We start from the raw sequence: 17,500 nt of genomic DNA on the forward strand, positions 1-17,500 counted from the left end.
AGACGACAACCTAACACCAGAGGGCTGAGGGGCCTCCTCGAACCTATCGCGTGGCGGGCTCGGGCTCTCTGGGGAAGCGGGGACGGAGGACGGGGATTCAACCTCCTTAATTGTGAGCCTCATTAGTGATGGTTGCTAGGCAAAACACACACCTACCTTCAGCGCACAGGAAGGAGATAAACAGTGCGTCACAGATGCTAATGACTCTGGCGCCCAAGGCGACCTTTAATTATTATATTTTTGTTCTCTTACACCTTAGTCATTAATGTAGAAAAACAAATGAGTTTATTTTTGTGGACCACAGCAGATTCATAAACTGTCCTCCAGTGCTCACGCCTGGATCACGTTCACTCGGACCATCTGCATGTGCTCCGTGCGTTTCCCTGGCATGTGTCTGCTGCTGAGTACAGCTCCCGACCTGCAGACCTCGGGAGGGAGGACCTCCCTACAGCCCCTCGGCCTGACGGGCTCTTTGCTCTAAAGCAGTGGTTCTCAACCTTCTGGCTCTTTACATACAGTTCCTCATGTTGTGACCCAACCATAAAATTATTTTCGTTGCTACTTCATAACTGTGATGTCGCTACTGTTATGAATCGTAATGTAAATATCTGCTATGCAGGATGGTCTTAGGCAACCCCTGTGAAAGGGTTGTTCGACCGCCAAAGGGGTCGCGACCCACAGGTTGAGAACCGCTACTCTAAAGAATTGAATTTTGCTGTTTTGTTTACAATTCACTTTAAAAAAAAAAAAAAACTCACATTACTTTCTCAACAGTTCACATTGGTCAAAAGGTTTCAACCCACAGGCACCGCAGTACGTGAGTGAGGGGCTTGGCAAAGGCCATGGTGTCAGAGCTTCTGAGTTCTGACTCGTTGCCCAAGAGCACTTGTCCCTGCCTGTCTCTCTTACCAGTTAGTCTCTTTCAACAAGCAAAGCAAAAAATCAAGTGGAAGCATTTGGCTATTTTTTCTCACCCACTCCACCCTGCCCCCATGGGTGATCACCCCCCTCTCTCCATCCATTCATCATCCATCCATCTTCCATCCATCATCTATCCATCCACCCATCATCTATCCATCATCCATCTTCCATCCATCCATCCATCTTCCATCCATCCATCCATCTATCCATCCATCTACCATTCATCCATCCATACACCCATCATCTATCCATCATCTACCTTCCATCCATCTATCCATCTTCCAACCATCCACTCATCTTCCATCCATCCACCCATCTTCCATCCATCCATCCATCCATCCATCATCCATCATCCATCCATCCATCCATCTTCCATCCATCCATCCACTCATCATCCATCCATCATCCATCTTCCATTCATCCATCTTCCATCCATCCATCTTCCATCCATCCATCTATCCATCCATCTACCATTCATCCATCCATCCACCCATCATCTATCCATCATCTACCTTCCATCCATCTATCCATCTTCCAACCATCCACTCATCTTCCATCCATCCACCCATCTTCCATTCATCCATCCATCCATCCATCCATCATCCATCATCCATCCATCCATCTTCCATCCATCCATCCATCTTCCATCCATCCATCCATCCATCCACTCATCATCCATCCATCATCCATTTTCCATTCATCCATCCATCTTCCATCCATCCATCCATCTTCCATCCATCCACCCATCTTCCATTCATCCATCCATCCATCCATCAATCTATCTTCCATCCATCCATCCATCCATCCACTCATCATCCATCCATCATCCATCTTCCATTCATCCATCCACCCATCCAGGGGAAGATATGGCCCTGGACTCCATCCTGGGCTGATGGGGCCAGGATGTAACCACCCACCAAAACATGCACCAAGTCTGTGGGGATGAACTTCCGGATGGGGGCTTATGACAAGCCAAAATAAAACCAAACAAATTAAAACTCCAAGGAAAACTCTAAGCAAAAGAAAGCTTGGAAACAAACCAATACAGTGAAGGCCGTAGTGGGTGAGGGGACTGGAGAGGCTTTAAGGGCAAGGAGGGAGGGGCCAGGCCCCTCTGGGACACACCAGGCCCGGCCGGGCATGAGGGGGTAGGCCTGACCTGCGAGGGGTGGCGGGTGGGGACAGTAACTCAACATGAATCAACATAAAGGATGGTGCAAAGAAAAAGAAGCATTGCAAATAAAAAGAGACATGTAACATGTGCCTACCATTTTCCAGATAAGAAGGGGCCGTACCTTCTGACGGGTCGAGGCGGCGCGCCCGCCGCCCGTGTTTGGAGTTGTTGTGCACAAACATGTTGTCGGACACGGCCAGCACGTGGCCGTCCACGTTGACTGTGGTAGACACAACAACCTGCGAAGACGAAGTAGATTTGAAACTGGAGCCGGTGAGGAGAGCGCTGCCCCCTTCAGGGAGCGGAGCCCTCAGCCCAGGCTGGTGCCAGGAGCGTCTCCAGGCTGAGGGCGTCACAGCGTTCTTTGGCTCATGGGGGTGGGTGGGTGGTTTGGTTTTGTTTGGTTTTGTTTTGACTCGGGATTGAAGCTCTTGAAAACCTGCTACCCTAATTACAGTTTAATCTCCTATTATGCTAACAAGTGCATTCAATTCAGAGAAATATTCTTCTAGCCATTAGCTTCAGAAACACCCCTCTGGCCACTCATTTTAAAGCTGCTGTTTTGATTGATCTGTTCACATATTGATTGGAGAGTTTATCTAATTAAAATTAGTTCACTTGAGACAGTCCTCCTTGAAGAGTGCTGAGGGTTCCTTTGCCAAAAAAGGCTTCATAAATCAAGAGCGGTCCTACTGCCCGCATCCTCCCAGCGAACGCTGGGGTCAGTTTCACAATCACAGGGGACCATCTGGTAGTGAGCGTGTTTGCATCTGAAAAGGCCGAGTTGAATAGGAATAGTGAGCGTGTTCTCAGCCCAGAGTAAGTATCCTTTCTCAAATACATGGCCAGGATGGCCAGGACCTGGCCTGCCCAGCAATGCCCTCTTGTTGGGGTGAGACACTCCCATCTTAAGTCCAGGTCAGAGGGTGGCCAGGGAAGGGCCTCTTACTCTCAGAGGACGTGAAGAAGGAACTCTTGCAGGAGGAGGTGGGGAACCAGAGAGCCTTCTCAGGTGACCTGTGACCAGCATCCCAGAGGTGGGTCTGTGTGGTACATTATTTCCAGAGCAGCTGGGACGGCAAACACGGGCCCAGGTGCAGTCTGGGGATGATGCCTTGCAGCAGGACTCCTAGGGCTGAGCCTGGATTTGGGGGGCAAGGAGCCTGGCTCTTTGCCACATGTGGGCAGTGCTGGGGGCTAGCACCACCTGGAGAACCACACCCCACAGAAACTCTGGGCTTGAGCAGGTGAGCAGGGAACCAGAGGGACTCACGTCCATGTCCACCTTCCCCATCGGTCTGCACACATCAGAACACGCCCTGTAAATGACTGTGAGAAGCCAAAGCTACAGTGACCCTTAGTCAATGCAATGTATCAACATCGGTTCCTCTGACGTAGCAAACATACCACACAAGGCAAGACCTTACTAATCAGGGAAACTGAGGGAGGGGTTCCTAGGGGTAGGCAGATGGAAATTCTCCATACTCTTGTGAAATTTCCTATAAGCCTAAAACTGCTCTTTAAAAAACTATTAGGGAAAAACTGATTTTAAAAAATCATGTTTGAGGGTTAAAAAAAGGCCAAAACTACATACCTATACATGAATGCATGGTTAGTAACAGATTTTATAAAGCTCTCAGGCCCCACAAGAAGACTGAAGCAAGGCAGGGAGCACTGTACCCCCAAAGCTCCCTCCCTGGGGTGCCCTCCCTGACAATTCCCTCCCCGGTGGGCATCACCAAGACTGTGGGAGTCTCCCCAATATCAGGCCCCTCTGAGCCTTGAAAGGTGCCACCCACCATCAGTGTCCCCAGGCCCAGGGTCAGATCTCTCAGTGTCTTCTCTGCTGCCCAGAGGGCAGCACCCTGCACAGCCCGGGTAGAGAGGAGTCTGTGCCACCTCCTTGGCCTGTCTGCCAGGCCCCGCCCCCACACACTACCAGAGGAGGATGCAAAGACCCACAACCAACACTGAGACACAGCCTGGACCCTTTTAAAGTGACTAGACCTGGCATGTGAAAGAAACAAGAAACGTAAAAATCAATCGAAGGGCACCGTCCTGCTGTCAGCCACATACAGGTCCGTCACCGCGGGAGGAGTGCCGTTCGGCACAGAGAGCACAGACAAGCGGGGGTTCGCTCCTCGGCCTGGGCCCAGCCCGCGGTCCTACAGGAAGGGGCCGAGGTGCTGAGACCGGGTGGAAACACGGCGTGAGACTGACCCCTGGTAAGTCCAGTGAAACCCCCGCAAGGCGGGGAGATTAGCCAGAGACAGAGGAAGTCTCCCCTGCAGCGCGGGCTGCACCTGGGACTGGCTCAGGGGTGAGCTCCACTCTGCTCAGAGGGATCACCCGCACCTGCGGGGCCCTGGGCGCGACAGACGGAGGCGGGCCCCACTGTTGGTGAGAGACACTGTCCCAGCTCCGGAGCCTGATGGGGCGAGCCCACGCTCCCGTCTCTGATTGGCTAGTTGGCTGAAAGGACAGACTTCCCGTTCTGCTAAAATGCTAAAGCACCAGCTAAATTTCCAAAAACACTGTGAGCAATCTGATGGTGAACTCATCCGATCTAGTGGACATCTGTAGTTGCTGCCAACTTCTTCTCTGATTGGTCCAGGGACCAGCGGCAGGGTGTGTGGGACCCAGCCCCGAAGATGTTTTATAACTAAAATCAGCAAAATAATCCATCCTGTAGGCAGAGCACCCTTCACCCTGAAGTCACCTCCTAATCCTCCACAAACAAAGACAAGAGAACTGGGGCCTGGCTCATCATTTATCCCCGAAGGCAACCAGCTCTCCTCCTCTCTCCTTGGGGTGAAGTCCTCGAAGCAAATCAGGGGGTGAGCCAGCCGGGCCCAGGAGCAGTCCAGGAACCAGGCAAGGAGCTGAGGAGGCAAGGACACGCCAGGCCTGGGGAGGGAAGCTGAGCCAGGAAATGGCTGACGTTTGCAGAGGCCAGCATCCCACAGGTGGGGAGGGCAGGTTTTGAGTGGACCCCTCTCCCTCAGGAAAAATCAACCAACCAATTGATTCCTAAAAGATCTCCCACACGGGCTCCCAATGCCAGTCACTCGAGCATGAACAGCCACGTACAACAGAGAAACAGGCTGGTTTAGATGCTAATGTTAAGAGAACTCTATGTGAAAAAATTAAAACAGTCCCTTTCAATCACACCCCTGAGATTCACCATGGCCGCATGCAAGCAGGACCCCAAGTTAACCTACAGCTCTGATAACTGACGCCTGGACATCCAGGTGCCGCCCTAGAGCTTGCCTGGTCATCAGGGCACAAGCATGGGTCATGTGTGCAGTGCCTCTTGGGCCATGAATGGATGGATGGATGGATGGATGGATGGATGGATGGACAGACGCAATGCACCCGGCATCCTGAAGACGCCTGATTGTGTTTAAAGCATTTGACTTGAGGGTTTTGGTTTACTCCCACACCCTTGAGAACTAACGATCGTTTTCTGAACAGCTGCAACATCAGAGAATTCACACTTCATCTTAGCAGTTGGGACCGTGGCCCGCGGGTCTTGGACAAGGGTGTACCTGGAATCTCCGCATATCTCGAGGGTTGCCTGCATTCTTCAAACAGTTCTGATTGCACTTGAGGAAAAACTTTAGAAAGAATCTACAAAAATACAAAAAAAAGGATAATTGTTAGGGTTATCAGACAACAGACGAACACTTTTTGAAAGACACAGGTGCACGGGGCGTGGTGGGGGCTGCCCTGCTGACAGCCAGCATGGAAGAACTTCACCTGAAAGTAGTGATTTCCGTTGGACATGATGGGGTTCCGAGTTTTATTAGAACAACGGTGACTGATACTGGTGGCCGTCTCTCGCCTAGATCTTTGACCACTGGCCGTGAGCTGTTAGGGACCCTTCCAGCCCAGAGGGGACCGCCAGTGTCAGCAAATAAAACCCCAGTACGCCTAATTACACTTGAATTTTGGATAAACAATAATGTCTTCAGGAGAGGTATGCTATCCTGAAAAATTATTCTTTCTGTATCTGAAATTCAAATTTCACTGGGCCTGCCACACTCTCTCCGGCAGCCCTAACCCCAGAAGACATCACCACCTACATAAACGCACTTTTCAAGATGCTTTTTGAAATGCACCCAAGGACATGATCATTGATTTGAGAGAGAGAGAGAGAGAGAAACATTGATGTGAGAGAGAAGCATCGATCAGTCATCTCCCCGTATATGCTCTGACCAGGACCAAACCCTCAACCCAGGTATGTGCTCTGATCAGGAAATGAACCCACAACCTTCCATGTACAGGATGACACTCCAACCAACGGAGCCATAACCACGTGGGCCAAGATGCATTTTTGAACTTACAATAGGTACAACTCTTAAGAAAAAACGATTGGGGGTGTTGTTTGGGGGATGACCATGACGTCTGTGAAAGGTCCGTGTGTCTTTAAGGGAGTCATCAACGACCCTTGACAGGACAGTGACAGAGCAGAGGAAGCGGGCACTGTCCGGGGCCAGCCCAAGCTCCTTAGCTCTCGCCGAGCCCTGCCCTTGCGCTGAGAGGCAGGAAGACTAAGGTCCTGACAGCGCGTTGAGCTGCTGTGACAGCAACATCATCATGTTGTCCTCCCCGTCCCTACACATAGGTCAGTGACAGTCGCGGATGCTCCGGCTCACAGGACAGGCATGGGAGCCTGGCTGCCACACCAACCCCGGGGACAGCGGGGTCTTGTCCCTGCGCCCCTGGGGCCTCACCTGGAGAAGGCCACGGCCAGGGGAGCTCACTGCGGGTGTCTGAGCATCCTGTCCAACAAGGCGACACAAGCACCTTCTCCAGCTTCTCTCCGAATACCACCTGCCCTACGTGAGGACGTGCATTCCTAGAGGGTTTCACATGGCTTCCCTGAACCAACCTGAGGCTCACGGTTCTTTGTGGACACGCATCACACCCGAAAATGAGAAGCCTCCACAGGCCGAGGTCCGCCCCTGCTCCGGGCCCAGCAGACCCCGGGCGCCGTTCCGTCCCAGCAGGAGGAACGCCGATGGATGGCGGGAGAGCGGTGGCCACTTAATTAAACGTCCTTACATATGGCGCAGCCTCGCTATTTCAGGCCGGAATTTACATCTTTTATTAACTCACCTCACCTCCACGTTAGCTCGCGGTGCCTCGGAACACCATCTGCCATCAGCACAGCCAGTCACTTGAAATTCCACCCACCAATTTTTCCTAACAGCCGCCGCAATTAAGCGCCACGCGCGGCGGCGAGGTAAATTGGGCGCACCTGCGGCCACTCCGCACTTGAACTGCATCAGAAGGGGCCTAACAAGGTGAGGGCGGCACAAAGTTATCGTCCTCTCAGGCAATTAGGTTTTCACTTCGGGGACAGCCGCGCGGTGCAATTATGCCGCCCATTACCAGCCGGCTAATCTCCGGAGCAGGCGCCTGCCGGAGAGGCGGCTCATCCTGCGGAGCCGGCTCCGGGAGCACCCTTTGTGCCGGGAAAGACCCCCTCCCCAGGAGCTGCTTCAGTTCCTCCAAGTCTTTTCAGCCGGTTCACCCCTGAGCCTCCGTGAGGCTTGGAGGTCGCCTGGCCAGCCTCTGCCTCGCTCGGCACGAGGCCCAGCGGGGCCTCCACTGTCCTCCGGTGCAGAAAGTAGCCCAACCGAGTCAGGGCTGGGTACCCTCCAGGGTCGACTCGGGAGCAGGTGCGCTCACACACACTTGTCTGGGATGGGCTCCTATCGCAGCGCCTCCCGACGTAAGGACTTGGGAGGGGTCTGGAGTGTGTGGCCCGGGGAAGCAGGGTCCCTTGAAGAATTCCGGTCCCAAGGGCACACACCAAGTCAAGGACAACATGTGCAGGGACAGACAGGGGCAGCTTCGGCCGGGAGGAGGGGAGCCCTGTGCTGACTCGTCTTGGTCACGGTGAACTCGGGGATTCAACGGAGCCTCCAGGAGGCGGGCGGCCCAGTTGTGTCCGCGCACACGGACACACGACTGGAAGTGCCCGGTGAGACTCACTGGGACGATGTTTGGGGAGGGGGTGAGGCCACGGAAGGCCCGACGGGGGAGGTCATTCTGGACTCAACGGCCCCCGAATGGGCTTTTTTCCCTAAGAAACATCTGAACATCACTTTACATATCTCCCTTCCCGAGGCCGGGACACAAAGGACTTAATCCTCTTGTTAAGAAAGGAAAAATCTTTCCAATGTCAGGAAATCTTTGGCGTGCACACCAATAAACTCTTTATTACGGCTCAGCGCGGGCTGGCTGCTCGATGGCCGGGGCGATAAAAATCCTAACCTGTCATTAGTACATTACGCTTAATTGTGTACAGTGCGTTTCCTGTTGCAGCTGTTGGCCCATCATCAAAATGACCATTATGTACACTAATTCCCTGACCCTGTCTTTATTTCCCTAAAGAGTCGTCATCTTTCACAGTAGGTACCGGAGTAAATCAAGCTTGAAATATGGGCTTTATTTACTTGTTTCTCCCAGGCAGGCGGGAGGCGGCCACGCCGGGCACAGGGCAAACTCCCCTGTAATATTCTGCTCGGAATCGACCTGCTCAACCCTGGGAAGTCCTCGGCGCGGTTAGAAGTGGGGAAGGTGTGACGTCGCCACTCCTGGAATCCGGCTTCCTCCTCCTGTGGGTTCGGGATGAGGGGAGAATGCCACCCGGGCGACCTCATTGGCTCTGAGAAGAGCGGGTTTCGGGGGATGTCCCTCTCACTCAGGAGCAGCCTATGGACACGGACACGGGGCCTCTGCGCGCTGAGGTCAGCACCTGGGACCTTCCGTGCGACCTAGAAAGTCGCAGGCCTGGCGTCCCTTCTGCAGGGACGGGACTCAGTTGCTCCCAACTGCGCCGTGGCCACAGCTGTGCCCGCCGAAGCAACGTAAGAGTGGGCTCCCAGTGGCCTCCGTGTCAGCATCCGCTCGGACAACGCCCGCGCCGAGGGGCGCTCTCCATGGCGGACCCCGGGGCCGACGCCGGGTAACGGGCTGGGGCGTCGGACGTGGGCCGCTCCGGCCACCCCACCCCGCGGGGCGAGCCCCCGCCGCAGTAACTAACCCCGAAGTGGGCTCCCTCTCTGTGTGTTTAAGCCATGAATTAGTTCATTTATATTTACTTTTATGAAGCTGATTAACCAGAGCCTCTCTATCTGATGAAAATCATTTTAATTGTAGTGTGAGGCTCCTGTGTAATATCCATTACGTTATGAACTGTTTAAATTCTACATGGGTATTGTGCAAATTGGCCCTCTGTGAGCGCGCCGGCAATTAGGACCAAACGGCGCTCCCGCACGCCTCTCCAGAACTTTGTGGCGTGGGTCAGGACGCTCGGAAACAAAGGAGGCCGTTTAATTGTAATTTAATGGAATATCAAGGAGTCCGTGGCATTAGACGCTGGCAACCGAGAGCAGGAGAGAAAAATTAACTGCAATTATGTTTGATTAAAGCCATCCTTCTCAATAATCAGTGGTCCTGACAGGCCATGGGGCTCTCGCGGGTTCCAGGATGGCAAAAGGTGTTGAGCAATATTAGGGCCAATAAAGGGGATATTAGCATAGCTAATTACAGCCCTGCAGAACCTGCAAAGGGGGCCGCTGTGTATTGTAATGTGTGAAGTAATTGGCCAAGGCCGTTATCAATTACGTAAGGAATGAATTTGGTTTGTCAGAGAAAAGTGAGGACACGCATGTCAGCTGACACCTCTCCTCTCCCGCCTGCTTCCCTAACGGAGAAGAACTTGCCCACGTTCAGCAAAAGCCGCCACTTACCAGTGGCCAGGTCGCTGACAAAATTCCGTTGCGGGCGAGTGGTGGGTAATGAATAGCCCTCGCCCGCACCACCGGCCCCGTGACTGCTGCTTTTCACCCAACTGAAGCCACTAATCACGTCATAACGACTGCTTCCCCTCTGGTCAAAGGAGAAATAGATGGTCTCCTTAGAAATGCTGGGCGTCCCCTTGGTGGCCTCCTGCATCACCTACTCTCAGCGTCTCAGGAACCCTATGTGTGGGGACTGTTTCTCTTTTTAAAAAAAAAAAAAAAATGTATTTTTATTGATTTCAGAGAGGGAGGGGGAGGGAGAGGAAGAGAGAGAAACATCAATGATGAGAGAGAATCATGGATCGGCTGCCTCCTGCACGCCCCCTACTGGGGATTGAGCCTGCAACCCAAGTATGTGCCCTTGACCGGAATCCAAGCTGGGACCCTTCAGTCCACAGGCCGACGCTCTACCCACTGAGCCAAACTGACTAGGGCATGTTTTTAATTTTTAATTGTTCCTTTTTAGTCTGTTCCAGGCTCGGTGTTGCCGGTGCTTGAAGATGTGAGTGACAGCGTGTTGCAAGGTGGGACCCTGAGGGGTCCCGTGAAGACAGGAGCGGGCATTCCTAGCGGCCACCTTAGCACAGGTTTAAATGCCACCCTGAGGAAGGAGCCCAGGTTCCCCCAGACGCCACCCGCCCCGAACTCCAGCCTCAGGCCTAGCAGCTGGCCTTCTCTCGGGGCCTCAATTATGGGAAATCTGGGAATCCGAGTCGACAACGAGAAGCAGGGGGGTCTTCAATGGGGGACAGCCCACTTGTCCATCGTAAGGCAGAGCCCTCAATAAGCAGCAAACTAACGGGGCAACGGATGGGCCTCCGTGTCATCAATCAACACCCCCAGGCGCTCGCGTGCGGACTGTGGCGCTGACGGCTTGCGGAGGTCCCCGCAAACTGGGGAGACCCCGTCCCAGATGCAGCCCCCACTGTTCCAGCTACTGAATCCGGAACGCAGTGCCCAGAGAGTGTGTTAACACCTGACCACCCTCGCAAGAAAATGTGAGTGTGGACAACCAACCAGAAGAGGCAGGCGTAGACGTCCCCACGGGTGCCGGGGGCTGGGGGAGGGGGACGGGCAGCCACAGCTCCACGGGTTCACCTTTGGGGTGACAGACCGCCTGGAAGTAGATGGTGTGGAGATTGCACAACCTTGCGAACGCATTCCATACCACCGAGCCGGTCACGTGGACATGGTTCATTTCTAGTTATGTCCCTCTGGCTTCAGTCCTAGCACAGGAGAAAAGTCCCTCCCCCACCCGCTCCCCCACGAGAGAGGAGCAGGAAGACGGCCCAGGGTCCTCCTGGGGTGCCTGGGCCGCAGCTCTATCTGCGTGGGACTGTGCTCTTGGCAGGAAACAGTTAAAGAGTCGAACGGAAAGACAGAGCCTTTAAGAGACTTTTCTCTGGCTGATAAGAAAGTGACCGGCGGAGTGCTTCCTCGAAGTCCCTGCTAATTACTGGGAAGTCCCTGAGAGCGTGGCCGCAGCTGCGGTGCGTGCGCGCCGGCCATCAGTCGCTGCCGTATTGATTACTGAGCAATCCTAGCCGATCGGGTGGTGGGGCCGGGAGACAGGGCTCCCTTCACAGAACCTGTAATGAGCAGTTGCTACACAAGACTACATTCTGCTGACATCAGATCTGCGCACCGAGATAGGACACAGGTCAATACGGATCGGATTTCCAAAATGCGAGGGTCTTAATGTCAGGCCTCTCTCTCCGGCTCCCACTCCTGCCATTAGCTACCATGGGGCTCACGTGCCTCCATGCCAGACGGGAGGAAAATCTGCCCCATTAGTCTGATTTATTCTTCAAATATGCCATGACAAATTGCTTTAACACCAGACTTATTAAATTCTTGTACATTTCAAGTTATGAGTCTCATATACTGGTGCCTACATGACGTCATCACGGAGGGGGCAGGGGGTGACAGTATTGAATTTTACAGCTGGGCCCAGATGTCCTTGGTGAGGGGGGCCCCCTCCCCGGGAGAGAGGGCTAAGAGGCCTGGCTCCCCACGGCGGGTCCCGGGGCTCCGTGGGCGCCGTCCCCCGGCACGCACGCCGCCCAGCATGTCACTGTAGACGTCGGAGGATTGGGAAATATCCACGGCTTGACTCTCGGTTCAGCGCCGGCTGGCCTTTGTCTGGAGGGCTGCTCGGCCGCCGCGGGGCCGGTCTCCGGTGGACGGGAGCTATTTTACTTCCCTTCGCCGGAGTAACCGCACCGCATTAACAATATTTGTACTACAATCGCCCAGGGACCCACTTCCCAGATTCTATCACTTCTTTATCTCCTGACAAATACCTCACTATCGAACATTATTAGGTTTAGAAAATTAACCCTTCACGGTCGGGAGCCACGCCAGGCCCCCGCCGTCCCTCCAAAGGGCCTTATCGCGAAGCTGGTGCTATAATGGTTTCTCTTTTCATCACAATTTCAGCCGCGGCTGTCAAGAGGCTCTTATAGATACCACGATCTTGTTCTTTCGCGATGATTCTCATTAAAATGATGCCAAGGAGATCTGATGGGATTTAATAGCTTCGCCGGCCGGTTCCGCAGCCCCCGCCGAGCACGGAGCCCGCCGAGCCCTCCTGTTGGGGAAATTTGTATGACTTGCATTAAACTTTTCCGGGTGGTTTTAATGTGTGCAGATAAAGTAAAGCCCAGCTAGGCCCTGGGAAGGCAAGCGCTGCCTCCCAGAGCTCCGCGCGCCGCCCGCCGCCCCGGCCGCTGTCAGGATGCCAGTGTTTTCTGGAAGGTTCTGATGCGGCGCGATAGTTTTGATAAGGTTATCTGTGTAAAAGAAGTCAACTGCACAACACAGCGGCGAGTGACGTGCCGTGTTTACACCGGGCTCCCGTTTCAAGTGCCTGTCTCGCGCCCCCCCCCCCCACCTACTCCTCTATTTCTAATGGGCGCCGCAGCCCTGACATCATTTCCCCAGCAGATCATTCGCGCTGTCAGTCAGCCTGTATTTTGTCTCTCGCTGCGGGCTCATTAAAACCGCTCCCTCGCTCCCTCTGGACACGGCTCCTCTATTTGCCAGCTCTGATCATGAAGCTCCTACTTAAGAAAAATGCCAGCATCACTTGGCTCACAGCAGATGCCCCCGTGACTTGTTGCCAGCGCCAGGGGTGGGTGGGACTTTCGGAGACTTTGCGCACAGAGATTACGCCCCTCTGCTTATCCGAACTTCGGGGGGGCAGACCTCTCCCGCCCCACGCGTGCGCGCGACTCTAGGGGCGTGAACCGGCCACGCTCTCCCGGCTGTTCTGATTTCTGTGGGCAACCGAGATCATTCCCAAAACCAACGGGACTTTTTTTGTGTGTGGTTTTCTTTCCCCTCCCCACCCCACCCCCCGCCCCCAATTTTCAAGTGGAAAAGATCTTTTCTTGCTCAGAGGCACAGCTTCCCCACGCACGCCCCCTCGCTTCAGGAGGAACGATCATCTTTGCGGGTTGAATTATTAATAATAAAAAAAATCCCATTTTAAATCAAGCCCGCACACCCACGGAGGACACCGGTGTCGAACCTGCCGACGTCGCCTCTCTAGCCTTTTAGGTCCTGATTAAAAACTTATTAAAACATTATAAATGATTAATGGGAGCCCAGCTCTGAGTGGCAATTATTAGTTTTAATGCAGGTAATGCAGCTTAATGAGGGGGCACATGTGTGCGAAGCTTTAACTTCATTACTCCTGCGTGTCAACAAATACAAGAGAAATGTGTGTCCGGGTCATCCATTACCCGGAACAGCACCGCGCTCCTCTCCTGGCCGCCCCGTGCTGATGAGCCGGGGCCATAAATTAATCCCTTTCCGTGGCTCGGGGCCGGGCCGAGGTGTGAGAACCCGCAGGCCTGGCCGGGCTCCCCACGCCGCCGCCTGTGAACAGTCCTCCGCGTCGCTCTTCTGGAGCCTTCTGCACACGGAGACGCTTCCCTGGGACGGCGGCCGGTTCTCATTGTCTCGGCTCAGACACGCACGCTCCCACCTCGGGAGCTGGGCCACTTTCCTTGCTAGTTTTGCAAGGTTTACAGAGGAGCTGGGCTCTCCTTCGTGTTACTGCGGTTTTCCTAAACGTTCCTCGTCTACGTGCCCATCCTCCAGAGAGTGGGGGAGGGGACAGAAAGAGTGCACACTGTCCCCGCCCGCCATGAGGGAGGCGCCCTGGTGCCGGGAGAGCAGCCCAGGAAACCCAGTCAGCGCCCGCAGCAGAGGAGAGGCAGGGGAGGCCCAGGGCCGGGAGGAGGCTGCGTGAGAATGGCTGCATCCTGGGTGCTGAGTGTGGGGGCCCAAGTGCCTCCTCCAGCCACAGAGAAGCCCAGACCAGTCTCGGCCCCACCTGGGACCCCCTCCCGGGCCTGCGCACAGCCCGCAGCGGGGGGCGGGCGTCTCGGCCCAACTTGGCAAGTCACCTCTTATTTTCTGTGTTTGTGACAAGCAGCGAGAACCAGGCCGATCCCCACTATCTGTTTGAAGAGGATTCAGGACTATTTGCATCATTTTATCGCTAATGTATAATATATGGCTCTAAAGCGAGCCCGAGCACTGCCTTGTTACTGAGCATAAAAAAGTGAGGGCAATAAAGATACATTAGCCCTCTGAAGCGCAGCGGCTGTGATGCAGGCAGGAGAGGTTGCTGCTCCGAGGTAAGAGGCAACCTTTCTGCCTGACTAAGACAATGGAAGAGTAAAGAAAATGTCAAATCAAGAAAAGCTGGATTTAGAGATGAGGCGGCCCCGGATGACGCCGGTGCCATATTTTGTGAGACTATAATGCTGTTGGCAGCAAAGATCCGTGTTTCTGATTCATCTCGGGCCGCATGGCAAAGCTTTGTCAGTCTGTGCAAGGTATAAATAATTCAGGGTGAGAGATGGCAATTACAGGGCCCTGCACAACCAAAATGAATATTTTATGAGGACTAAAACTGCTCTGGAATGAATCATACACATGGAGTCGCACACACATGGCGAGTGGGCTCGCACATGCCAGCCCCAAGGAGAGAGGAGCAGGGCCCCTGCCCCCGTCCGGGGTTGGGGTGGGGACGAGGAGCCGGCCAGCGGCAACAGCACACCCCCAAGCTGCCGGCCAGGCACCCCACACTCCTGATAGAGGCCCTGTGCCGGGGAACGCCCCTCGGGGGGCACAGAGGCCACGCAGCATCTCATGGTGGTACGCCTCACAAGTTTGCTTTTCAATGCGTCCTTCCCAACCAGCATCGGCCTCTGCTTACTGTTCCGGTGGCTCAGACCACTAATCAGTGCAAGCCGCGTGGTGCTGTGGGGGAGCGAAGCTCTGACTCCAAGTGGAGGAGAAGGAACAGTTCTGTCGTCCTCCGTGAAACTGGGGGGCTGACGGGAGGAGGGGCCGGGGGAACCTCGGCACGTTACACACACACACACACACACACACACACACACACACACACGGCGTGATTTCTCACTTTCCTTCCAAACAGAAGCACGTTCTAGGCTCTTCCTCCGTCTCTGGGCCTGAATCTGACTTCTATGGCCCAGCTCAGCCGACCGGAGGGCGGGACAGTGGCTTCTTCTGTCCAGGCTCCCAGGAAAGAGCTGCTTTCCTCACTCTGAGCAGCGGACACGACTGAGAAAGGTAGGATTATGCCAAAGAGATTTCTTAAAGGCTGAAAGGATGGTTTCATCTGTTACATTTCCTCCAAAAATGCTCCTGGTGAATTGCTAGAACAAACAACAACATTGTTCGCGGGGCCGCGGAGGCCAGGCCCACTGGTGAATGGCCATTGTGTTTGTCCAGCTACTGATACCTGGGCTTTTGTGGCGGAAAGAAGGCCGGGGGCCGTGACATCAGCGCAGCACAAGCGTCCCTCTGTGCAGGCACCGGCGCGGGCCCCGGGCGCGGTGGGAACCAGCACCCGATCCCTCCGAGAGGGTTCCTTTAAATCCAGCGCCAGCGCATTGGTTATGAAAACAAGGCTATTAGGTATATTAATAATTTGATAAATAGGGATTGGCCCTTAATTATTCATGAGGAACATTTGGCAACAGTAAAATTATATTCGCAGAACAGGTTTATACACCAGCTAATTATAAATTAAGTATGCAAGAGAAAATTGCTAACCTTGAAATTAAAATATTTTATGATTCTGCAATTACCAAAAAAAAAAAAAAAAAAAAAAGTAGAGAATTATCAAAACCCCAGTGTGCGCAGAGTACACGGGACTCCACAGATGGCACGGCGTGGGCCAGGGGAGTGACAACAGGGAAAGTGGACCAGAAGAGGGCCCCCCGCCTCCCTGCAGCCCAGGAGGGAGGGGGCAGGGCCTCCAGGCCACAGAAACTTTCCAGGGGGATCACCTGACAGAACCAGCACCATCCCCTCCGCCAAGGCAGCCAGCATCCTCCGGAAGCTCCCGTCTGCTCTTGGCCAAGGACACGGCATGTCACCTCTGCTCGCTGTCCAGCCCTGGCCCATGGCAGACAGCCTGTTCCCATCGCTGTGTTCGGGGCCCACAAGGAAGCCCGAAACCCCCTCTGCCTGCTTCCCAGCCTTCCTGCTGGGGCGGGTGCACACTGAGCCCCAGGTCCACAGGGAAAAGGTTGGTGCTGATGACAGAGAGGCACGCAGTGCCACTCCTGCCCACTAGAGGGCTTCTCCCGCAGCGTGGAGGGGGCGCAGGCAGTCACCCCGGTGCCACCAGGACTCAGCTCCTTCTGCAAACTTGGGACCCACCCCTCCTTCCAGTGGGTGTCCCATCTCACTCTCTGGCTCCTCTGCCCTCAGGATTCCTGGTCAGGGGCTCTGTCCACACCCACTCATGACCTCCGCAGCCCCCGCTGCGAAATGCCAGCAACACAGGCCAGTGAGTGTCACAGATATTTTCCTTTAGGCACGTGGTAGGGGAAGCCAGGCGAGGCCTTCACTCGGTGTTTAATGCCTAGACAGCCTCAGCCTTCACTGGGGCTGGTGTTAAAGGAACTGAGGGCAGCCACCAGGAGGAATTACGTGCAGAATATCCTGTTTAAAGGAAAAAAAAATGGGCCGTGCTCCTTCCTTTCCGTGGCTCCGTCACATGTTCAGAAAGTGCCCACGGCAGCCGCATGGTGAGCGCAAGGCCAGCGCCACGGCTGACAGCGCCGGGACTCGGACCCCGCGCTCTGGCCCCGCTCCTGACATCAGAGGGAACATGAGCAAAAGCAGCTTCGGTGCTCTTTTTTCTTTTTGGTTATGAGGAGCCCTGACTTCCCCGAGAGCAAAAAGCCTCGTTAATTGCTCCCGTAACCGAGACCACAGCGTGGGCGCCCCTGCCTGCCCGGCCACCTCACCGCACACGCAGCCGGGGTCAGGCAGCCTTTTCATGTAGAAAGTCCTTCATCAAAATGCTCGTGGCGTCCGTCTTGTAGTGCAGACACAGCACCTTAAATTAACATGCGGGGACCTGCGGCAGGCGTGCGTCGGGGCTGCCGTACAAGCGCTCCTGGCCGGTGGCCTGCGGGGTCGCGACACCCGGCTCCGCCAGCGCCGACCGGCCTTGCTGCAATCACAGGGCAGGCAGAGACACCGTCACCACCCAGGACCCGCAAGGCCCGGAGGGAATCCAAACGTGAGG

At 54.6% G+C, this 17,500-nt stretch overlaps 1 protein-coding gene across 13 annotated transcripts in view; it reads right to left on the reverse strand.

The window, feature by feature from the left end:
* The window catches only part of EBF3 (EBF transcription factor 3), a 113,911-nt gene that overhangs the window by 33,356 nt on the left and 63,055 nt on the right, over positions 1–17,500 (reverse strand). For 8 of the 13 annotated variants that reach the window (XM_036335686.1, XM_036335690.1, XM_036335683.1 and 5 more), the window contains exons 7-8: positions 5,644–5,725; positions 2,190–2,334 (exon numbers count right to left, since the gene is read on the reverse strand). In XM_036335686.1, the coding sequence (XP_036191579.1) occupies positions 2,190–2,334; positions 5,644–5,725 (227 nt within the window). The remainder of the gene's footprint in view (positions 1–2,189; positions 2,335–5,643; positions 5,726–17,500) is intronic. The other 5 variants (XM_036335681.1, XM_036335685.1, XM_036335692.1 and 2 more) reach the window with 1 other exon arrangement.

The sequence above is a fragment of the Myotis myotis genome, unplaced genomic scaffold, assembly GCF_014108235.1.
Source record: "Myotis myotis isolate mMyoMyo1 unplaced genomic scaffold, mMyoMyo1.p scaffold_m19_p_15, whole genome shotgun sequence".
Classification (NCBI taxonomy): Eukaryota; Metazoa; Chordata; class Mammalia; order Chiroptera; family Vespertilionidae; genus Myotis; species Myotis myotis.